The sequence below is a fragment of the Macaca fascicularis genome, chromosome 5, assembly GCF_037993035.2.
Source record: "Macaca fascicularis isolate 582-1 chromosome 5, T2T-MFA8v1.1".
NCBI lineage: Eukaryota > Metazoa > Chordata > Mammalia > Primates > Cercopithecidae > Macaca > Macaca fascicularis.
This window is the reverse complement of record NC_088379.1, coordinates 60,387,915-60,412,536: the sequence shown is the minus strand read 5'-3', so window position 1 is coordinate 60,412,536 and position 24,622 is coordinate 60,387,915. Positions and strand designations below refer to the sequence as shown.

Sequence of the window (24,622 nt, the reverse complement as noted above, 5' to 3'; positions counted from 1 at the left end):
GCTCAAGAACACTGGCCAGTCTACACTGAAATTGTCCTTTCTTACCCAGCAGAGAAATCTAGTTATTGTAAGCCTCAGAAAACACACCATAATTACCCGACTCTCTCCACAACAAGCTTTCTGCTTCTCAAGAGCAGAAACAGAAACATGAAACCAAACCACTTTCAAAGGGCTCAGGTAGATGTGATGGGCTGCCACACCAAGCTGGGAATTGTCTGTCAAGTTTCCACAGTGAACAAAACCCTAAAAGCAAGTTGGAGTTTTTGTCTGTGCCAACACTGAAAATGTTTATTGGCAAACTGAACGAAATAAACTTCACAATAACGTTACCTTCGTAACGGTTTCACCTTTAATCTTTACCCTAAATATGTGAGGCTATATTGGCACCAATGCAATATAATGCACTTCAATTAATTTGAGCTTGAAGCAATGGTTTGTAACAGCACTTTTTTTTTCCTTGGAAATCTTTCTGCAAATGACATAAGGAACTGATGTGTATCATTTGGACTTGTTTTTATTTTTCCAGATATTTTTGTATAAGAGATAAAAATAAGTGCTTAAATAAATGAATTACTTTGATTAGAGAAATACAGAAAAAATTAATTATCATTATAATACCCTTTCCTTGAGTTTAAGTAATTATTTTTCCTCACTTCAGTGACTTCAACATGTTCATAGGCATTAGTGAATTAAATCCAATAAACATTTGCTGAGTACCTAATGCATTCAATACACTGTGCTAGATACTACAGGGAATAATACAAACATGAATATGATTACACCAGATCACTAATGCATTTATACAAGATGTGAGCACATAAAGAATTATAATAAAAGGCAAATTTCAAAATTCTGGTGTCACAAGAGCAGAGCTAACCGAAACTGTGGTACACAGGAGCTTGAGATCACACATTGTTACAGAGACCCGGAAAGGTCCTGGAAGAAGTGACCCTAACCAGGGACTAGAAAATGGGAATGTCTCAACAGAAAGAGAGGTGCTAAAGTGTGCAGTGTTTCAGGGAAAGTTGAGTGATTTAGTTTGGCTGGCTTTAAGACAAAAATGAGGTAGCTGTGGGCAGTAAGACTTAATAGAAGATAAGTCTACAATGGTGGTTGGGGGATATACTGAAATTTAATTATAACATAGCTAGTATTTATCACATTCTTATGTACAAAGTGCCAGGATTTACATGTGCTGTTCTTATAACTCCCGCAATCGTCCAATAAAGTAGGTACTATTATTCCACTTAAAAACGAGGACACATTTTAGAATGGCAGATTCAGGAAGCATAGTTTAGGAGGAAGCCACAGATTATGGTGGTTAACTGTATGACTTTTGGAGCCATAGGTTTAAATCCTACCTATTTCTTCTACTAAAAACCTTGGCAAATCTCCTAACTGCTCCATGGCTTACTTTCTTTATCTGTAACATGAGGTTGAAAGAGTAATTTCCTTTTGGAAATGTAATGAGTATTAAACATAGTGCCCAGCAAATAAGTTGTTATTAGTTTGAACCATACGAAATCATTGCCTTTGTAGTCAAATATTGGCAATTTCAAATGGCTCAATTTAATAGGTATTAGATGTTTTTAATTTAGAAGACAAATGAATGTCATTGAAAGATTTTGCCCTCTGTATCTACATCTTATTTCTCATTCTTTCCCATATATATACCTCCACCCAATAGTTATACTTGCTATCTTTATCACTTCATCAATTGCATTGCAAGGGGCTTCTTTCCCCTTCAGTTTCAAAAACCAATCTAAATAGCCCTGAACCAAATTAAATGGTAATGACATCTAACTGAATATTTCATAGTAGAGCCAAGGGATAATAAAATACACCACTATATCAGGGAAAACCATATATATAAAATGTTTAATATTTCAGCTATGGAACCAGACTTGTAATAAGTAATACATATATATGGGAAATTTTATAAAAATGTTTCAGATAATTCCTTCACTCATTCATTTATTCTTTCATTCACTTATATATTCAATCAATTTTTATTGAGCACATCCTATGCACAAGACACAATATTAGGTACAGAAAAGCATATAAAGATAAATGTGACACATTCTTTACCATTAATAATAATATATATTATCTAAAATTTAATTTGAGCTAATATGTAACTGACAATGAAATATCTGGACCACCTAAAACAAGAATAAATGATTCTGTGACAAGTTTATATTCTTGCATTATGCAAAAATGATTCTAAAATAAACTATTTTTTCCCAGAAATTGTATGAGTTATATATTGCTATGTAACAAATTACCCCAAATTTAGCAGCATAATACAACAAACACTTCTTATCTCATACAGTTTCTGAGGATGAAGAATCCAGAATGGTTTCCTTGGGTTTTCTGACCGAAGGTCTCTCATGAAGTTATGGCCAAGCTATTAGACAGGGCTGCAGTTGTCTGAAGGCTTGACTGAAGCTGGAAGATCCACTTCTAAAATGGCTGTTGACAGGAGGCCTCAATTCCCTGCTGGCGTTTGACAGAAGGTCTCAGTTCTTCATCATGTAGGTCTTTCCAGGGCTGTTCAGGACATGGCAGTTGAATTCCCCCAGAGCAAGTGATCCAAGACAGAGCAAGGAGGAAGCCATAGTGACTTTTATGACCTACTTCAAAGTTTCACAGTCTCTTCCATTTTCCTATATTTGTTAGAAGTCCCTAATTGCTAAAAGAGTACATTTTTAAATGTTCTCACCACAAAGAAATGTAAGTATATGATGTTATGGATATGTTAATTCACTTGATTTAATAATTCCACAGTGTGTACATATATCATAATATAATATTGTACCCCATAAATACATACAATTATTATTTGTCAATTAAAAATAAAATAAAAAGAAGTAAGTCACTAAGTCCAGCCCATTTGCAAGGTGAGGAGAATTAGGCTCCATCTCTTCAAAGGAGGAGAATCAGACTTTATGGATATAAAACTACCACAGAAGTGATGTTAATGTCTCATTTGAATAATTGATTTGAATTGTTTTGCATTTGGTAGAACTTTGTGCTTGCATGTGCTTGTTACTTTTTTGTTCATAAGTTTTAAATAATAACTTTTCTACTTCCTGATTTAAAAAGTAACAAATATTAAGTATAGAACACTTAATACATATAGGGAAATTAGAAAAACATGAATCACTCATAATTCTACAATGCATATATAGCCACTTTTAACATGTTTTTGTTTCTCGTGTGTATATATGCAAATATTAGTGTTCACACACACATATATATACACATACATATATAATATATATGCCTTAAGTATATAATAAATATTTTGGAATATGTGTATGTGTCTATTCTTATTTAGATATATAAGAATTTACCCCTGTAATTAAAGTTATTTGGAAACATAATTTTAATGGCTACATAACATTATACAAATAAATGTTTATTTCTCTTTTTTTTTTTTTGAGACGGAGTCTTGCTCTGTCGCCCAGGCTGGAGAGCAGTGGTGCCATCTCGGCTCACTGCAACCTCTGCCTCCCGGGTTGAAGCGATTCTCTTGCCTCAGCCTCCCAAGTAGCTGGGGTTATAGGCGCCTGCCATCGCACCCGGCTAATTTTTTGTATTTTTAGTAGAGGCAGGGTTCACCATGTTGGCCAGGCTGGTCTCAAAATCCTGACCTCAAGTGATCCTCCTGCCTTGGCCTCCCAAAGTGCTGGGATTACAGGCGTGAGCCACCGTCCATGGCCTATGTCCCTCTTTCATCTTTTAAAATAATTTTCTGAACATTTAGGCTTATTTCCTGTTGTCACAATACATAACAATAGAAAACATATTTTTGCAGAATGTCTTTGTATCTCTGGTTATTTTCATATGATAGGATCTTACAAGTAGATTGTAGGATAAACGGACTACTAAATTGCCTTCAGGAAAAATTATATCCATTTGTATTTTTACCAGAAGTTTGGGTCCCCATCTCATGGTGATTTATTGAGTATTTAATGTTATCATTTCTTTATCTTTGCTAATAGGCCAAAATGTGTATTTATTTATTTATTTATTTTACCTTGTACTTCGGTGGCATGTCAGTTATTATTTTACTATCTCTCAGCTCCACATTCACTGTTGGTTGTCTGCTCCGTGAAAATAGATACAGGCCCTTTAAATGTTTCCTTAGCAGTTTGAATGATGGCATGCTTTGTCAGTAGAGGGCGCTGGAGACACACTGCAAGAGGAAGGGGTCTTTCCTGATGGCTCCGGGCTGGCAGGCCAGGCTCCTGGAGAGCAGGCTTTTTTCCTTCACTACTTTGACTGGAGTGGTTTCTCCAGTGCTGGTTGCCTGTAGGGTGTAGCTTTCTCCAGCATTTCTCCACTTGCTTCTCCAGCTTTTGCTTTGGGCAGTGGTGGTATAACCTGGAGCCACAGTGCAAGCCTGTACCGAAGCTCCAATAGCTGTTCTCCATATCTTTTCTTCAGCTGGGTGCACACTCATATAGAGGACCCTGATGGACTGGGCAGCTACTGAGCCACTTGCCTGAGCTTTGTCTTGTGCAGTCTCGTCACACACAAATTTATGCTAGGTTCCTGCAAAGTAGGCCCCTCCGGCTCCTAGTCCCAACAGGGCCTTGAACAGAACCCCTGACTCCTTCTTTGTGCTCACGCTTTGGCAAAGCCCCAAATCCCTCTGTGTATCTCACCACCTGCCTCAGCTGGTCTACACCCAGAGGGTTGGTTGTACCTGCTTGTCCGGTATCCGTGGTCCTGCTCTGGCCTGGGCAAGCCAGCAAACTTCTCTCCAGTGGGCTGCAACCACACCTTCTCCAGTGAATTCTGAAACCCTCATTCCTGCTTTTCCTTGTTAGGATTCTTTCGCTCAGCCTGAGGGTACCTTCTCTTTTCATCTTTATTAATATTCTTCTAGCATAGCTTAATTATTCTTTATATTAAACTTTCCCCGTTTAAATTACTGCCTTGTTTCTGTATTCTGATTGATACAGACTAACACAGTTGATCACAGAAGATATGACTTTTTTCACATACTTAGCAGCCATTTGCATTTTCTCTTCTGTGATTTTCCTTTTCATATCTACCTTTTTTTTCTGTGTAAGACTTGGTTCTTCTCTTATACATTTCAGTCTATTAAAGATTAATCTTTTATCATGTTCATGGCAGGTATATGACACTACTTTATTTTTTTATAAGTATGTTGAATTTTAACTATTACATTTGCCTCATTTAAGTGAGATGAGACTATTTTCTTATTGACAGGTGAAAGAATTACGATGCAAGCCTCTGGTTTATTCAGTAAGAGAGACTTCTTAGGCTTGAAAAGGTCATAGCACACTTTCACCTTCATCCAGTGTAGGTGTGGTAATACTGAGAAGGAATGCCTTTGTCTTAAACATGTTTTGTATTTTAATATTGTTAGTTAATCTTCCAATTGGGTTTATTGCATATAATCTCATTCCTTAGAACTTGTAATATGATCAGACAATTTACTACAATGCTTATGAGGAATGCAAATATAATTAGTTTAAGAATGAATGTTGTGTATAACTCAATTTTAATATAGAATTTATAAATAAAATCAGAGACTATACTTACAGCATTTCTTCATTTTTAGTGTTTTTTTTCAAGTAGGTTAAGCAGATCTGTAAGTACCCTGAGAGTTGACATGTAGAATAAGATGCTAAGAGGGCAGAGTTTGGGATTCCCTACCTAACTTCAGCTACAACAGCCTTGCTTTATCCATTGTATTCATTCAGCAACAAATGGGTATTTGTGGGCCAAGTCTTGCTTTAGCTGATATAATATGTCTATGTGACATACATATTTTTTGAAAAATAAATAAAGAAAAAGTTCAACTCACTTAAAAAAGAGCTTAAGAAAAGTCTTGAACTGATAGAACAGAGAGAGAGAAAAAGGATTAGGGGGAGGTTCAGAAAATTTAAATTAGGATTGCTTAAAATAGTCTATAATCTTTTCCTTTCCAAAGGCCAGACAGCTCTAATGTTACAGATAGCCAGAAGTCAACAGGCCATTTAAGATAGTCCTAGCTTTTATGAAAATGGCAGAGTTTTCAAGAAGCTATGAAACACTGTCACTATTAAGTAGATCCTTGATGGTGTAAGACACTGTATTTCTTTTTCATTGCAAGAACTGGCAACTTCTTTTTTGTGAGTCATTTCTGAATTCATTGATTATGTTTCAGTTCTCTTGAGAGTCCAAGTTAAATGAAGTTTAAACTGGTTATCTGAAGACACCATTTAAATTTGAGTTCATTACATGTTTTACTATAAAAGCGATTTGGAATACGCAGTATTCAAGCTTATTTCAGTTACTGAAACTAAACTCAAGCTCATTTTGTCCAACTGTGAACCCTAGTTAACCTCATCACTTCAAAAAGAAATGAGCTTTTTTGACATTCAATTTTCTACAGATTCAAGTCTCATATATATTCGTATAAATGCAAATACAGAACTTATGCATTCATCAAATAGTAATATCTCTGAGTTTTTTGAAGTGTTTTAGCAACAGCAGCCTGTACTGCTAAACTGTTGTCTCTGTTTTTATTACTAGTTTATTTTGAAGACATTTCAGTATAATAGCCTTTTCTTTATTGAATCTGAAAATGAGAAGAAGACAGACGATTAAAAATTGACATATTTTGTGCATTGGACTATTAAAGAACCAAGTATCCAATATGCGTGTTCTTGACTTACTTTGTTACTATTCTTTGAATCTCTGTTTTCTCTTCTTCATTTAATCTTTGAAGAATGGATTCCAAGAAAGAAAAGTGGAAGTTAATGTACTGAGCCACCTAAGAAAGAAGAAGAAGAAGAAAACAAAAAGCAGAACAATTATGCAAAAGGTGCTGAGTCAGGAGGGAAGCAAAAAACAGATTCAGAGTGATAGTATTCGTACATCACTGCTAATTTCTTCTGCATCTTTATCCATGAGGAAAATGCGAGCATTCTTTTCAGAAGGTCCCTGCAGGAGCCTCTGCAGTAGTGGAATGTCTGTCTTCTTTAGTCGTCTCTGTTCTGCAGTGAAAACAAGAATCAACCACAATCAGAAGTTCATGCTGGAGGAAAAGAAGGAAGATAATTTTCCAATTTATTTTTCTTATTTAACTCACTGTGAAAAAAAATAGCACCTGCAACAGGAGGCAATTATTCAAAAAAGCAAATTGAAATTAAAACTTAAATGAACTTCTTTCTCTTACTATATCTCAAGGTTTGACTTAATGTCTCAAAGAACTCAACCTTCCTTTGGTTAGAATGTTCAAACAAATCTCCAGTCTGATAGGCCTTTTCTAAAGCAACATGCCTCAATACTTATTTAGGTTTCATTCCATCATTCCTTCATCCATACAACAAATATTTATTGGTTCTTTCCAAGTTCAGTTGATGTAATTCCATCTTTCCAGTTGTTCAAGTCCGAAACCATGTAATTATTTTCAATTCTTCCTTTGTCTCACTCCACACCCAATTCTTGGCTCATCTTTAAAAAAATATTCATGAGTTTTTTGAGATCAATAATATCCTTATTATTTATTCATCTGTGGGCTTAATCCATTCAGCCACGAAAATGAGATAGAGAAGGAAAATACCTTCCCATCTGGCATGTTTCCAGAACTTCAAATTTCCAAAAGTTATAATATAAATACTCCCGCTACAAAAGTACTTATAGCTTTCTGGCAAAGTAGTTTCACATATGGGATTTCATTTTTATCAGAATGAAGCATGAACAAAACATAGTGTCCTTATATTCATCTTATTTCCTCATTCTCTCCCTCACCTTGCTTACTTTCTTCAGAACAGTGAGAACTGTTTTCATTCCCTGAGCTGGACTTATCCCAGGAAAAGTCAAGAGAGAGTCTAGAACTCGGAAGCTCAGCCTCCTCACAATTAAAGTGACATTACCCATTCCTGTTTACACAGTGCCAGTGTTTACTGTTCTAATTCCTCTGCCATTTCTGAAGCAGTTGGAAGCCTTGACAATTTAGCTCCTCTCACCCACCCACCAGAACCCTCTTTTGACCTTCAGGTTCAATGTTAAGTTGGTTTAGTATCCTCTTGCTTCGTGATTCTGCTTTATGATCATCTGGGATGATTATTAGAAATACATATTCCTAGAGTTGTCCCCTGATCTGGAAGGGCTTGGGAATCTGCATTTTAAATGAACTTTATAGGTAATCTGAAATGAACTACAATGTGAGATACACTGTAATGGGCTTTGTAGCTATAAAGTTAAAACCCACTATCTCTGTTTTCCAGATTACTGTCCAAACAGGAGCCACATGCTCTCTTCTTTTCTCTGTTTCTGGTCCCTAAAGGGTCCTAGTTATTATTATCCTCAGTTAGGGATATATACAAAATTTTGACACATAATATAAAAGAAAATGGGATTTTTATAGGTGAAATTATAAAGAACTACATTTTTTATAATAAAAATAGACTTTTTTTTCTTATAGAAGCAACACACTTGTTTGTTCATAGGTCCAGCACCTTGTGTGGAGCCCAAGAATGACTGGAAAAAAACTAAGCCATATTTCTGCTCAACTGCAGGCTAAAGTTAGAGGTGTGAGGAAAGAACGAGGTGCATGTGAATGGAATCCAAGTCTTGGAGAGCATCAAAGAGGGAATTTTCAAATCTTGTACAACCTAGCTGTTCAAGTTATCACACAACATTTAAGATTTCTTAATAAAACTGCTTTTTTTAAACCTTAAAAAAAATTCCCTTCCTCATACATGCATGCTATTGTAATTGGAACAAAAGAGAAAAGTATAAAGCAGGAGGTAAAGCACAACTGGAATTTCTGAGCCCTAAGATATGCTGCATTACCCTTTGAGTGTCCCCTTCAAGCAACTCTATGCACACACACAAACGCATAATACATAAACGTAACCATATCATGCTTGCTATTTTTATTGTACATGCCTTTTAAAAAATCATTTTTTTTCTTTGTATTTTAGACAGAGTCTCCCTCGGTCACTCAGGCTGGAGTGCAATGGCGCGATCTCGACTCACTGCAACCTCTGCCTCCTGAGTTCAAGCGATTCTCCTGTCCCAGCCTCCTGAGTAGCTGGGATTACAGGTGTGCACCACCAGACCTGGCTAATTATTTTTGTATTTTTAGTAGAGACGGGGTTTCACCATGTTAGTCAGGCTGGTCTCAAACTCCTGACCTCAAATGATCTGCCCACCTCAACCTGCCAAAGTGCTGGGATTAAAGGCGTGAGCCACTGTGCCCACCACTCCCCTTGTCATCCTCTCATCTGCATCTCCCCAATCCCCCACCAGGTAATCTATCTCAATGGTTTTGTATTTATCACTCCATGCCTTTCTCCCTGGTCATATGACCACATATATCACATATTTAAATGGGAGCTTGTAACTGTTTGTTAAAAAAATGGGATCTTGTATATATACTTTTAGACATCTTGCATTTTTCACTTAAAATATATTATGGAGTTCCCTCCATTCTATTGGCATAAATCTAACTCATTCCATCCAATGGCAGCGTAATAATCACTTATTTAATAATTTCCCTAGTATGAGTAACTTTGTCTTTAGCTTTTTGTCCTCATAAACAGCCTTGCACATAAATCTGTAAGCACTAGGGCTTACATTTTTGTGGGATAGAGTCTCACAAGCGGAATGGTCGAGTTAAAGGACATATATACTGTAAATTTTAATAACTATTGCAATAATAATTTCCAAAAAAGAGAAAGTCATATTTTCACCAGTGTTGCATAAAAATATCTTTTTACCCCGATGCATGTCAGCCACAGGTAGAATCATTTTAAAGCACTTTGCCAATCTGAGAAGTGCAAGATAATATTACAGTGTGGCTTGAGCTTGCATTTCCTTAGCTACTTGCATTTCACTGAGTTTAAGACTTTCCTGAAACTATTTAACTGGTTATTATAGCTTTTTCTTTAAATTGTATTTTCATGTTTTTTTTTTCTATTTTTGTTGAATTGTTTGCCTTTTGTAGGAAACTATTGGTATTATAGTTATTAATCTTCGGAGTACATTGACAATGTTCTTTGTAATCTACTATTTGTATCTTTTAAATTGTTACACAGTCCAATATTGCTACCCTTTATTTTATATCTTTTGGTTTTCTTTCTTTCCTAAACAAAGAGAATATGAATATATATGTGCCCTTAGAATTTTCCAAAAAATAGATCTTATCTTTAAGCTTTCTATTTATAAGAAATTTAATTTTATATATGTTTGGAGATACAGCTTCCATTTTCTTAAGGTTGTTCTGGCATCAAAATGTATTATTTTATTCTAATAAATTTCTGGCTCAAACATTCTGACACTTAAATTATAGCATGAGTTTTTTTTCTATAAATTGACATAAAATTTTTCATTTGTGAAGTTTTAAAAACTTTCATTTCAGTATCACTTTAAGTTTTCTCTAATCTCTCTAGCATGCTCCTAGCATCCCACTTATAGTGCCTTCCCAAAGTTCTGCTTCTAACCTTTCACCCGCTACCACAAAGTTCTCAATATGCATCTCTACTGAGGAAGAGATAGCACTCCCGCAATGTGTCAGACCCTGTGCTAAAAAAGAGGCAATATCAATGTCAGAGAGAACAGGTGTGCAATCGTGACTCCTCTAAGAGTGACACTCAGAAAGGAAAGCCAAAAAGAAAGTTACAGAGATGAGCAAAGACAAAAGTGCATAACAATTCCCGAGGGTTCTGATCTCCATTCAGATAATTTAATGTCTGGCCAACAAGCAAACTCTTTCATATAATAAACCCTTCAGGGATACCTTATTCTTAAGTTATCTTTCTTTAAAATTATGGACTATAGATAGTGTTCTAAAGACTACGCCTTCCTTTCTTCCTGCCCATTCCTCCCCTTTCTCCACAGAAGGAGGTATACTGCTCTTCTGCCGTCCCTCTGGGCAGCAAACTGTAACACTCTAGAGTCAGGTACAAAGTGTGATCAAACTTTCTTACCTCCTGTCGCAAAAATAACGTGAAGAGCAAAATCCTGGGGACTATTTTCAATCTGTCAATGGAAAAAAATGAACAAATATAAATTCTTTGTTGTTATATGATGTTTTCTAACCTGACCAGACCCAAATCATGTCTGTTTTCTCTCTTCCATTTTTCACTTTTAGACATAAAATCTTCTCTGCTCTTATGGGAATTATATAATTTTTCAAGGGATAGTTACTAAAAGGTGTTATACAGAGGAAAGAATCTTTCAGTACTCAACATACAATTTAGATTTACACGTTCATAGATCTTTTTCAGAAGAGTGGATTTATGTATTTACAGTTGAATTACATATAATATGTTTATAGCTCAGTTAAGTAATAAAGGTTACCTTAAATTTTTGGAGAAGTTGCTTTATTACTTCTTCAGTTCTCATGTTACTGTTTACTCTGACCTTAGTTTCTGATCCAAAGGCTGGAATGAAAATTGATGTCTAGAAAAAGAATTGTCATATAAGTCTTTAAAATTATATTATAGTAAGGGTAGTCAATATCTTCAACATAGTCTTCTTATAGGGTAAAAAATAATCCAAGGTTATCGATTTAAAAATTTTGTTTTGTTTTTGTTTTTTTGCTTTTCTTTGTTGTTTTTTAATATTATGTGTTATTTTAAGCAGCTTTATATTGTTTCTAGAGTAAATTAGGTAACACACCATTTGAGGATGCTTATAACATTTTCACTGGACAATTACATCTCTCTTTAGTGCAGTTGAAGATTTCAAAATAAGTAAGAAAGAATGTCACCAGATGTGTATTTAAAAATGGAAAGAGATATCAAGGAAGGATTTATTTCCATATATTTTATTTTATTATTTATTTATTTATTTATTTATTTATTTATTTATTTTAAAGGGACGACATTTATTCCTTTTCCAAATGTTACAGTAAAACCAGGTGGAAGAGAATGGTTCTAGCAGTTAGAAAAAAAAAAAAAAGTACAAATCTGGGGTTTGGCCATTAAAAGTTATTTACAACAATGGGAGAAAAAAAGACAACAAGAAGTTGTTTAACATTACAGACCTCCCCCCACCCCAAAGCCTAATACTTGCTTACCAAGTCAAAAAAGAGACACAGTTGATTCACAAGCTGGAGGTTTGAACTTGAGTAAGACATTTATAAAAACCTAGACGGGGCAGTGTCCTCCCCAACCCAGGTGCCACTAGGCACAGCACAAGAGACTAAAAACAACAGGGGGAAGGCTGGACACTCAAGGTTTGGGAGTATAAGCACCCCACTTCTGGCTCAGGGATTTGGGCAGTAGGATAAACAAAACCTACTTGGAAAAGAATTGGGGAAGAAAACCAACAACTGCCTTATGCAGGGGTGGGGACAGGGAAGGAGGTAGGGCTAGGGACAGGAGCATTTCACATCACTAACCTAACTTGGGAAGCTGTAAGGGACCATCTTCAACTGGCCTTAGAACCAGATGGCTGATGGGAGAATCCACAGGAGGGAGAGGAGAAAAGGGAACGTGGCTGGGAGGAGGCAATAGCCCCTTCCTTTCTGGGCACAGGAAGGCAGCCAGGGCACCAGGTCCAGGCAGTGACCTCACAAGGACAGCACAGTTTTTGCAGCTTAGAGATCACCCACCTGCCCCCACCTAGCTACTCATTCTGCTCAGCGCTGGCTGGTGTAGGGCCACTCTCCGGCCCCGACGGAGTGGATGGCTCTGTAGCCTGGGGCCCTGCCTCTTCTTCTGAGGCCGCACTAGCCTCTGCCCCCTTGGCCTGGGGTTCCTGGCTCTCAGGGGTGGCTGCGGCCTTCCCTTCCTGTGCAGTGCCCTCGTCGCTGCAGGCACCGATCTCCCCCTGCTCCTGCTCTTCCTCTGTGGGTGAGGAGGCAGAAGAATCACCCCCACCCTCCTTCCGATTTCTCTTGAAGGACAGGCCGCTCAATTTGAAAGGCTTCTTGAAAGAGAATTTCTTCTTCTTCTTGGGGGTCTCCTTGGGGGGGACCTCCCCCTTGGCCTCAGCACCCTGGCTAGGGGGTGCTGGCTCGATGGCATCGCCAGTGGCCCCGGCTGCCTCATCTGTTCCGTTCACGGGGGGCGACTCCCCTTCACCCTTGGGGGATAAGTCTCCATTGCTTTTCACGTGGCCATTCTCCTGGCCGTTGGCCTTCGCGGGGGAAGCGCCTGCTGCCTCCTCGGCGGTCACGTCGCCCCGGGGAGCCTTGGAGCTCTGGCTGCCCATGATGGGGGTCTGCTGGGGGGCGCTCGGAGCCGCCCCGGGCTCGCGCCGCAGGGGATAGTACGGCGGGGTTGGCCCGGCCGGTGGAGGGGTGGGGCTGGCGCCCGAGGGGGAGGGGTGCCGGGGGAAGCCGAGCTGCACCTCCGCTCCGCGGCCAACCCGCTAGCCGCACCCGCCGCCGCTCCGCTCCGCGCCAGAATGCCCCATATATTTTATTTATATGCACAATATCCCAGTATTCCAAGGCTCTGTAGAGGGTGGGTTCAGCAGACGTGGAGATGGGTGGGTTTTGGGGTGGCTCAGTGGAATGTTAAAAAGATAAGTCTTGTATCTTATTTGAGAGATTTGAGAGATCAGCAAATTAGCATCAAAGTATACAAACACACAGGTATATAACATCCACACATGTAACACACACACGGCATTTGTGTGGTAAAAATATGAATACGTAAATAAGTTTTCTGAGAAGATGTATAGAGAATGTCTAGGATACACTTTTATAAGTATGAGAAAATTCATTATTTGTAGACATTTTAGAGCATTGATAAGTTATTCTGTGACATTTACGATTTCTATAGAGCCCTGGAAAACCACATGTTCATCCCACGCTAAGTTGAGAATATGTTGTACATGTGGTTTGATGCTGTTTATGTGAAGAAGCTTCATGCAGTATGACAATAACATAGATTACCATTCAGGAGACCTAGATTTTAGTGCCTACTAACTGCCCATGAACTCCAACTTTGTCAACTCACTTAACATCTTTATTGACTCACTTAACATATATTTGATAAATGACTTCATTTATAAAATGAGAGTAAGACTAAATAATCTCTAAGAGTCCTTCTAAAATGTCAACACACAGTGAATTTGTTTTTCAGAGCAATATTTTAAATCCACAGTCTTTATATCAGTTGTGTTGGCCAAAACATATAATGAAACCTGTTATCATTTAGTATTGCATGGATAGAAATATACTACTGGTGAAGTTATATTCACCATAACTAATCTCCAGATAAGACAATCTAAGCCTTTAATATGTGCATTATTCATAGCTTAACAATATTGGCATTAACAAGGGGCTTCATAGTATAAAAACATATCTTACGACACATAGCAACTTAAGAAATATATCCGCTACAATTCCTATATGTCCATCACCGTATAATTATTGATAGAATGCTTTGTTTTTTCTTTTTTGTTTGTATTGTTTTCTGCTAGTTATTAAATTACAGTGAATGACATTTGTGTAAAATATCTATAGTCCCAGCTTGAGCTCATTCAATCAACAGCAACAACATAAGCTGATGTAAACTGAGTTCTTCTTTTGTGCTAGGTACTATTCTTATGTTTAACTTACCTCATTTCATTCCATCCAATCAACAACCTTGTAAAGTAAGAAGAATGAAGGAACTAAGATCAAGAGATTGAGGACGTTTTAAACTTGCTCAGCAAGAATGTAAAACCAGGCTGTCAAACTCCAGGGCCCAAGTATTTTACCACCATTCTGTGCTGCCAACCTAGTGTCAATTTCATTTTCAGCACAAGTGATCCAATCTGAAAGTCACTTGCTTGGAGCAGTGTGGCTTTCCTTCTTCAACACAAATTACCCCACAAGATAATGACATATAACACAATTTCTGAGAAGAGGGAACCAAGACAATTTGTAGCTGCCTCTCTGTGGGGGACTATCGATGCTACTTTATAGCTATGAGGATGATTCTGGAACCCTAAAATTCTGATATGAATAAAGAATTGAGAAGAGAGGTTTCTCCCCACAAGGCTCCAAAGACACACTATTGATACCTCTGAAGAATAGAAGAAGAAGAAATAAAGTAGAAATCCTTACAGGAAAAAGCCTACAAAGCAATGAGTTCCTATTTCTTCTTAAAGGCCTCAGAAGATACCTGGCACAGTGTGAGTGCTAAGTATTTATGAGATGGAGTGATGAATGATTGCTAAGGTACATCACATGAAAAATATTTGAGTTCTGGAAAAAAATGATGATATATTTCCTACCTTCAGCAGAATGTAATGTCTTACAAGCACTATGGAAAGGCACATATAAATTTAACACATATTAAATGAAAAAACGGAATGTGAATTGTATCTAAACTACAACTACACTTACATAAAAAGGGTATGTGTATAGGTAAAAGACCTGGAACATGGCAACATGAGAAGTACGATTTATTGGAATACATTGGCCTGTGGCTTTTATTTAAATGCTCATGTTCAAATGTCCTTTGATCCAACCTCTTTGTGGCACTTACGTTATTCCAATATTGTTGTTGGTATGTTGGTTTCCCTGCTCAGTCCCTGAGCTTCATGCTGGCTGAGACATCAGTTGCCTCATCTGCATGTTTTTAATGCTTGGCAGAGTGTCTGCCACTTAGATAGAGTTCATCCATCATGTTGGTTAAAAACTTGTGTTCTGGAGTCAGACAAAGCTAGGTTCAGGTTGAGAGTTATTACTTAAAAGTAGCATAATCCAAGACAAATTGCTTAATCTCCATGACCCTAATTAGCTTATATGTCAAGTAGAGAAAATAATGGTACCTATTTCATAAGATTGTTTTAGGGATTAATAGGATTATTCAGTAAAAATCTATTTAAAACACATTTACTTTAATACCTAGCACATAGAGAGTGCCCCCAAAACGTTAGATATGCTACTATTATTATTATGACTTTAAATTGCAAATTGAATTGAGTGGTATCGTTAGTGAAACAGGGAACCTTATTTTATATTACATTAATGGAATTGTAACCCACTTACTTCATGGTTATAGAAGTGTCCATTAATAGAGGCTCTATTTTTCTGTCTTTCTTTTCTGTCCATCATCAGAGGCTTCATCCTTTTTCTCACCAGGGCTGCTTCACTCATGGTTCTATAGAGCATTGGGGAGTCTGGTTCATCCTCTGCATGTGACTTCAAGGTGTTGCTGTGATAAGATAAATAGTCTGGGAAGAATAGATTATAAGCTCATATCATTTAGCTGCCTGTCTCCTAGCATCCTGAGTGGATTTGTGTATGCTTTCATAATTTTAGGAATATTGCTATTTTCTGGCTGTGTAAAAGCATTATAGTCCACTGCTTAGCTGCGTATTTACTTATTAAATGTTGCCTGAGACTGACTCAGCAAATTCTGCCAGTATCTCATATAAAATTCTTATGTCTTATTCTTATGTTTCATAAGAAATGATCACAATGATCATGTTTGGAGTTTGGGCATTCCTTTATTCTTAATTTATTGCGGAGTGAATTTTATGGCATTTCAGAATGTTAGAGCTGGAATAAACCCAATACTTTATCAGGTTTGATCTCTTATAGGTAAGAAAAAGTACAGTGGGTTGAAGTGGTTTTCCTATGGACATAGTACTCGTAAATGATAGAATCAGGTCTGGATCCTTATTATATGTTGGCCTGAGTTCATTGGAGCTTTCCCTAAAAAATAAACACCGGGCCTTAGTTTTCCTATAAAACTACAGAAAGCTCTTTGAGAAGCCATTTATATGGTATGTGGAGCATTGAAAGATTTTGTTCCCATCTTTTATAAAAGCAAAAGGAATGGTATGCTTTGGACTAGTCCTACTATTTGTAATATATCACAAAGGTAATTCACATTATATTCTTTTTAGAACATTCCAAAAGTATGGTATGAATGACTTTTTCACTTAGTTGCCCACTATCCTATTATTTCTTCTCATCGAGTCATGTATATTTAACAATGATTCATGATTTATTAGTCAAAATTTGGTTATTGAATTATTACAATTTTTATAGCAGATTTTAGAGTATAAAATTATAGTGTAGTGTTGAACAGCTCTAGTATCTATTGAGTAGGCAGAAGGTGTTTAAATGGAATTGAATGGAGCTACGATGTGTTACTAGCCTAAGATGCAGAAGATTCAAACCTGCCTTCTGCCCCTCTTTCTGCTTGTATCCAGTTGATAGTGCCTTTTTCAATTTCCTCTCCTATGCATATTCATATGTAAGAATAAGGCCATTAGGTGGCATTTGTGTTTTATTTTACTTTAGGATTTTAAATAATTTTCTATTGTAATTAGAACATCATCAAATAGGCATGAGATATTTCTTCCTTCTCCAGCACTGCTGTTTAAAATACAAATAGATTTTTATGATGTCTTTGATGCCAAGATACTGGGATTTCCTTGGGTTTAATATATATTTTTAAAAGGATAATTGGAAGGGCCCATATTTAACAAGATGTAAAGATCCCACGGGATAAAGATAAGGGAACCCTGGAAGGAACATCATGTTTGTCATAGGATCTGGGTTCTTGTGTAGTAGCAGAGGAGGTGAAATTGAGAATGATTTGAAAAAAGAAAAAGAAAACAAACATTTCAAGTTGCTGGTAGGCTTGTGAAGTTAATGCTAGTAGGATACTCTTGTTCACACTGAACTGACTTTGTAAATCACAGCCCCATTTCAGGCACATGAACCCTGTCCACCACCCCTCATTCTAGCTTCAGTCATCAGCATCCACTACTCTTTGAATCTTATGTGTATGTGAGAATTACGTGAAAAAATTCATATAAAATACAAAATATTATGCTTGATACTTAGAAGAGTCTCAACAGATTACAGCTATCAATAGCATTGTTATTACTCTTACATCATCACCATTATGATTACAACTGCTAATGTCTCACATCCCTGGAGCTGGCATTTCCCATTGGTTTGCCAAGTTCAGTATGGATCCATTTGATCCTTAAGTATATTTCTCTTTTAAAAAGATCTTTGAAATAACTCCATCAAATATAAAATTGACTCCAGAATATCTGTGTGTTTCTGAGAAGTAATGTTATTGAAATACCTATTAACTAACAAAAACGTTCAACTTCTAAAAAGATACAGAATTAGGTCTGATGGGCTTGGCCTAACATATAAAGCTATTGAGAATAATAAATGACTCTAATCTTTGGGGAAGATATTGAACAATTTTATGAATACACACTTTATTAAAACTATTAGCTCTTCCTATTCTAATAAATCTGAGTGATGTAATATAATTTTTTAAAAAATTGTATTTTATATACAAAAGTAAGGTTCTTAAATGTCATACAAATACTACAGTGACTTAAATTACTATGTTCCTAAGATATTAAAAAAATATATACATATAAAACAAGAGTTTATTGTGTAGTAGTATGAAAAAGGTTAGATTTCAGGGAAACATATGGGGTCATACTTTACATTAATTAAAAATTAAGTCTCCCAATCAATAAGATTTTGATACTGACCTTGCTGGGAATTCCTTGTTTCAGACATTGGAATCTGGGTCCTGTCCAGCTCACTAATACGATAGAGATCATCAAATTCCCCCCAGCGTGTCATTCTAAAAAGTAATAAATCTTGTATGTAACATCAGTTCCATTCATATTGAAGCCTATGATGGTTTCCAGATTAACAATATTAATACAGTAATACTGTGGGCCTCTGTAGGTGTATATATCATCCAAAGTTATAATGATTTTATGATATTATTAAAATTATATTCATATATTCATACCAAAGTGGTCAACATATGTTTTAAATACTTCCTGTACTTTTACAGAGCTATCTTCTTGACATAATAATTCAGTTACATACTGAAATACAAGTTATATAGATTCTGTAAAACATATGTCCAAATTGAATTAGTAAAAATCAAGATGATCAATTGTTATAAAGATATTTCACAATACTCTTAGGAGAGTTTAGGTATAAAAGTGTTCTTTATATATCCTGTCAATATGTATTGTACCTTTTGCATTCAAAACATTGTTAGGTAGAGTGGTTCTAAAATAATAAAATGTGGTGCCTATCTTCTAAGGCACTTGACTACCATGAAGAATGTAGTTTACAAAGAAGGAAAATATATGAGTTTTCTGCCAGAAAATCATGATTTCATAAAGAAACTAACAATTTTAAGTGCATTCTAGTGCTCAGAATAAATAAAACCTGACAAATGTTTGTTTTTACAGCAGGTCAAAACTCAATTTTATTTTATTTATCTGGTCTTAAGTTTCTTATCCTCTCTGTGCCTGTGTCCTCATCAGTAAAATGAAAATGATAATAGTATGAGGTAGGATAGGTTTGTTTTGAGGATTAAAAGAGTGAATTTGTATAAAACTATTGAAACAGTGCCCTGAAAATAGTAAGCATTCAATATAGATTAACAATAATTATAATTATCCTCATCTCCATTGCCATCATCATTATCGTCATCATCATTATCATCATCATCAGCATCTGTATCCATTTCATTCCTGATGGGCCAGGAACCATTAGAGACCCAAGGTGTTCCTGGATCTCTCTAGGCAAATGGATGCTATTACCTAAGAATCTCTTCAATAATGTCTGTTTTCCTTATGACTAAAATATATTCCACTTATAGGGAATTTGCGGCATTGACTCTACCCAAATTTCATTGGTGGCAACAAAAAATATTTATTAAAACTAATCGTAGTGAATATGAAAAAAATCACCCCTTATCCTCTTTACTTTTGGATTCTTTTGAAGCCTGTTTTATGGCTACTATATCATTTGAGTCTTACAATAGCCTTATGAGGTAGAGAAGGTAATCCTAATATATTTGTTAATTTTCCAGCAAGCTGTACTGTTCAGAATACAGCCAATCAAAACAAATGTCATAAAGCCCAACTGTAGGTAGTAACTTTAACTCAAAGGAAAACTACCAGGTCCTGACTCAGAATCTAATTAGTCTTATGGCAGATAAAATAATCCATTTCCCCCAATCTATAGCAGCTGAATAATCAGAAAGTGGCTGACATAATTATCATAGAAGGAGGGTTAGGAATGGAAAAGTCAATACCAATGAAAAACAGAAACTAAAAATGCAAAGTAACCTGATGCTATTTCATAGGGCTAAAGATAAGAATCCCTAGGATGTCGGTCAAATTCTTGGTGACCCTGGAAGATGTGACAGCTTAGTGTTGTCATACAAATATAGGAGGCCAAAAGTGGTCCAATATATTCCATGTTTGGCCCCTTATTTTTTCTATCATCTACAGCAGAAAACACCAGTTTTCAGCTCTGGATTGTGTAATTTGAAGCATCACCCCATCCAACTGTGCACATGACTACGCTTCAGGGCAGTTATCCAGAGTTTTCAAGAGAAAACTGGTTGGCACTTTATGTAATATCAAATAGTTTAACTTGCCCAAACATGGGACTTCTGTTGCTCTGACTAAAGTTCAGGGTGTATATCATTTGCAAATTTAAACTGTGGGGAGGTTTTCTAAGAAGTTTAATAATAAAAAGGAGGTAGAAATTTGATAGACAAATAGAATATGGTCACTTCCCTACCCATATTGTAAGAAAAACAACACCTCTGACGTTATTCAAATGTACACCTGTCCAGTTTGTGCTCTTTATGTTATTCTGTCATGACTCATCCAATATATGCAAAAGCTGAATTTGGAAAGATATTAAAAACAGAAGTGAAAAATAGTGTAAGCAAATACAACCTTAACAAGGGTGTTCTTTTCTTTTGTTATGAAAGATTTCCAAAACGCTTGTGCCACATATGAGAGATCAAAGTACTGTCCATAGAATCGTTTCCGTAAAGAATAACAAGTGGTCAGAGCTCAAATAAACTGATTTTTTAAAAGCTTCTTCACTCCAATTAAGCTGATGCTTCCTCTGTGTGACTCATTTTAAACATAATTAAAACAAACTAACGTGACAAGACCAATGATTCTGTCAAAGAGTGAACTGAAAGACACAAGATTAGAGCCCTTCCTGCAACTGAAGTTCCATGTCATTTACCGCCATGTTTACCCACTGCAGATATAAAATCTGTCATCCTGCAAGAGCAGAGGTGTAAGTTTTGCCCAGAGATGCCCAGTATGGGAAAAAGAAAATAGGAGAAGTTTAGGAGTAAGAAAATAGTCAATTTCTTTTCACAATTAAAGGCTGAGCATTTAAATGGATGTTACCTTAAAAGAGACAACCAGAGGGAGGGTGTCTAGAATTGGATTGAAAAAACAAAAATGATACCTTAGGTGGCTACGCACCCCATCAATGAACCAGAAACCAGAGAAAACCCATTTCAAATTGTGCTGTGCCTTCCTGCCTGGGTGTTCAGCTGGCTCCCAGGAAGTACTCTTGGCTAATTAATGACAACCAAATCTAATCTTGCTCTTGTGTGCGTGTGGCTCTGTATGTATGTAAAAGGAACGGGATCTTTTGCTGCCAAATGTTCTACAGTTAGTCTTGTTACTGGAAAAGGACAAGCCGGGGAAGGTTTCTAGATAATTTTTCTCAACTTTAAACAAAAGAGCCAATTCCTGTTTGCTTCACAGCAATTTACTATAATAAACAATGCAAAATGTAAATGGATCCTATAGCAGGTGTATCATGAGGATATTATTTTAGAACCTGTGGCAGTCTATGGAGAGGCATATTACCTTATCCACCTGGGCTCTTGAAACTCATCCAAAAATTCAGAATTGCTAGAAACAAGTGTTTTAAATTTGAGAAGTTAAAGCATATCTTGGTTAATAATAATAATAATATATTATGATTTCAAAAGAGTTAAAGGACAGAATTTTTTATGTTCTCTATTCTAAAAAAGATAAATATTTGAGATGATTGATATGTTAATTAGCCTGTTTTGTTCATTCCACAACGTACATACGCATAAAAACATGTTGTATCCCATAAATTTATAGAATTATTTGTTAAAAATAAAATAAAATTTAAAACATATCTTGGTAAAGCCATATAAAATAATGATGGTTTACAGTGATACTACAATTACCTTACTTCATCTCTTTGACATTTTCCTTTTATGTTTGATATTTGTTACATTTTCATAAATTAAAAAATTAAAATGCATCAAATAGGTGTGACTCCTCAGAGAATTTTGCAACGAGGGCTTAGGTCATATAAAGTATGGTAGTTAATTTTGTAAATTCATATCTTGTACAGTTTTCTGAAAGCAGAACCCATGAGTAATTTTTCCTTTTAAACGATGCTCCTTGTCATTTAGAATCATTAGCCTCATCAGTCATAAGGTACCTGCAGTGAGAACTGCGGGGCTCTCTCAGGCTGCCTGAGGCTGCTGCCTCCCTTCTGTTCTTCCGTAGGCACTGAGCCCTAAGCTCATTGGCAATCCTTAGCTTGGATGGGAGACAAGAGATAGATAGACGGACCAAGTAGTCACAACAAAGCAGAGGTAATTTAACCACAGGCTTCTGGGGATTTTGCTCTATACTATGTTTTGAATCTCCTCTTTGTGTCAGGCACACAGTTGGGCACTGGGATGAATAAAGCAAATAAAGCAAAAATGAATAAAGCACATTCCCTACCACCGAGAAGCTTGCATTATAGACAAGGAGATAAGTATACAAAAATACTATTGCCTGCATGTGTGTTAAGTGGTATAGAAAAGTTTTCAGTGAACCTAGTATAGACTGAGGGGTCAGAAATGGCTTTCTGGAGAACATGTTACCTCATCTGTGTCTTAAAGGATTGGTGGAAGAGAGTCAGGCAAATCAATGTGGAGAAGCAGGTGAACTTCCAGGCAGAGTCAGGAAAATTAGAAATTGCATGAAATGTGTAGGGAATTACAAAACATTCAGCTGGCGGTAGCATAATTTTTGAGAAATATTGGCACGGTGAAAATCATAGTCTGTCTTAAATATTTTTTTTCCAAAGGAAAAGCAGACTTCTGTCAAGGAGATAATTAACTTTGTTTAGTTGTGGCCAAATATCACATTGGACAAATTGTCCTGGTAGCTCCTTCTACATTGCCTCCTCTGATAGAATGCCTGCTCATCTAACAATGGATGGGAGGATGAATGTTATGAAGAGAAGGCTTGGTATCTCAATGTATATACACAGTGGGTTGAGCTGGAGAAGTAAGGACTAAAAAGCAAGCAGGGATGGAATAAAAGGATGAAAGGAATCTTTATACAGGTATGTTTCTTGCTGAGAATATTTATTAATTTTTCTAAAACTTGTAAAGGGGAAAGGAAAAAATCAATTCAACCTAGATATCCAAGGGACACTTGCATAAACCCACACAGGGGACTGTTTTGTGCATTTATTTAACTTCAAATGCATTTCAGGTTGTTCTGTTGAACAGGATTGGGACAATCAGATGGCGCATCATTAAGTTTCCCTGGTAGAAAGCATGATGAGCCCTTTGTTCCAAGGAAATAAGACATTTAGATTTTATCTTCTTATTTTGGAGACCAGGCCAGGGTAAATCAAATTCTGCCTTTACATTTTGTCTTTTCTAATGAAGGAATGCAGTCTCCAGGAAAGAAGTAACAGAGCAGAGGAATTGAGACCACAGGCTGGGGAGCACAGACAGAAGTAAGGCCCAGTTCAGTTCTGCCACATTGTAATTGGGGATCTTGCATAAATTAGCTAATCTTGAAGAGCTCTGGTTTCTGAACACCTGCTTCATTGAGTTGCTGGGAATTTTTTTTTTTTTTTTTTTTTTTTTTTTTTTTTTTTTTTTTTTTTTTTTGAGACAAAGTCTCGCTCTGTCACCCAGGCTGGGGTGCAATGGCGTGATCTTGGCCCACTGCAACGTCCGCCTCCCGGATTAAAGCGATTCTCCTGCCTCAGCCTCCCGAGTAGCTGGGATTACAGGCGGCTGCCACCACGCCCAGCTAATTTTTGTATTTTTTGTGGAGATTGGGTTTCACCATGTTGGCCAGGCTGGTCTCGAACTCCTGACCTCAGGTGATACACCTGCCTCGGCCTCCCAAAGTGCTGGGATTACAGGGGTGAGCCACCGTGCCCGGCCGTTGCTGGGAAATTAAATGAGATTGTGTATAATCAGTTTCACACAAGCCTAAGTTTCCCTCCTTAAGAGTGCACACAATAAAACTAGATATGACGATTATCTGAGTAATTAAAAACATGAAAGATAGCTTACCCTTTGCTGGAGAATACATCTGATGACTTCATACTAGTAAAAGAAGAGAATGGCTTCTCATCTTGTATTTTTAGCTGTATAGGCCGTTTTACTCCCCAGAAAATGTCCAGCATTCCTTCAACAATTAGTTTGCCATCTTCTGTCTAAGGAAGAAATGAATAATCCCCCAATTGTTTTTGTATTATTTATAGATGGTAAATGTTTTAACTGAAGATGTAGAAATTAAGTGTGTAAGAAACCTTAATAGGTTAAAAATAAATCCCAGGGTTAGGATTTGGGTTTCCAATTTATCTACAAAGCAATTCTATTTTTAAAACATTCTTTTATTTTTGAAAACAGCTATACCCAGCAAAGTGAGTAAATTATAATGGTAATGACATGTCCACCAGAGGGCACAGTATGTCAAAATGCTTTCTGAACTCTATGATTCTTCAATTAAGTGGAATTTTAATTCTCTAATTTTGTTTAATTTAAAATCAAAGCAGATTCAAAAATTATACTGAACT

General features: G+C 36.5%; 2 protein-coding genes across 3 annotated transcripts in view; both read right to left on the bottom strand.

Moving 5' to 3' along the window:
* Positions 1-3,420: 3,420 nt before the first annotated feature.
* The window catches only part of RASSF6 (Ras association domain family member 6), a 48,395-nt gene continuing 27,193 nt past the window's right edge, over positions 3,421-24,622 (bottom strand). For both annotated transcript variants that reach the window (XM_005555088.5, XM_005555089.5), the window contains exons 4-11: positions 24,117-24,259; positions 18,460-18,554; positions 15,971-16,155; positions 11,335-11,436; positions 10,962-11,013; positions 6,901-7,019; positions 6,699-6,796; positions 3,421-6,601 (exon numbers count right to left, since the gene is read on the bottom strand). In XM_005555088.5, the coding sequence (XP_005555145.2) occupies positions 6,526-6,601; positions 6,699-6,796; positions 6,901-7,019; positions 10,962-11,013; positions 11,335-11,436; positions 15,971-16,155; positions 18,460-18,554; positions 24,117-24,259 (870 nt within the window). In that variant the 3' untranslated portion in view covers positions 3,421-6,525. The remainder of the gene's footprint in view (positions 6,602-6,698; positions 6,797-6,900; positions 7,020-10,961; positions 11,014-11,334; positions 11,437-15,970; positions 16,156-18,459; positions 18,555-24,116; positions 24,260-24,622) is intronic.
* On the bottom strand, positions 11,802-13,225 carry LOC135970930 (MARCKS-related protein). Its single transcript, XM_065545100.2, has one exon. It carries the CDS (start codon positions 13,192-13,194, stop codon positions 12,607-12,609), a length of 588 nt encoding a protein of 195 aa, XP_065401172.1. The 5' UTR covers positions 13,195-13,225; the 3' UTR covers positions 11,802-12,606.

Bases quoted from the DNA above. Each gene is read 5' to 3' on its own strand.
- LOC135970930 (XM_065545100.2), bottom strand. From the start codon at position 13,194: ATGGGCAGCCAGAGCTCCAAGGCTCCCCGGGGCGACGTGACCGCCGAG.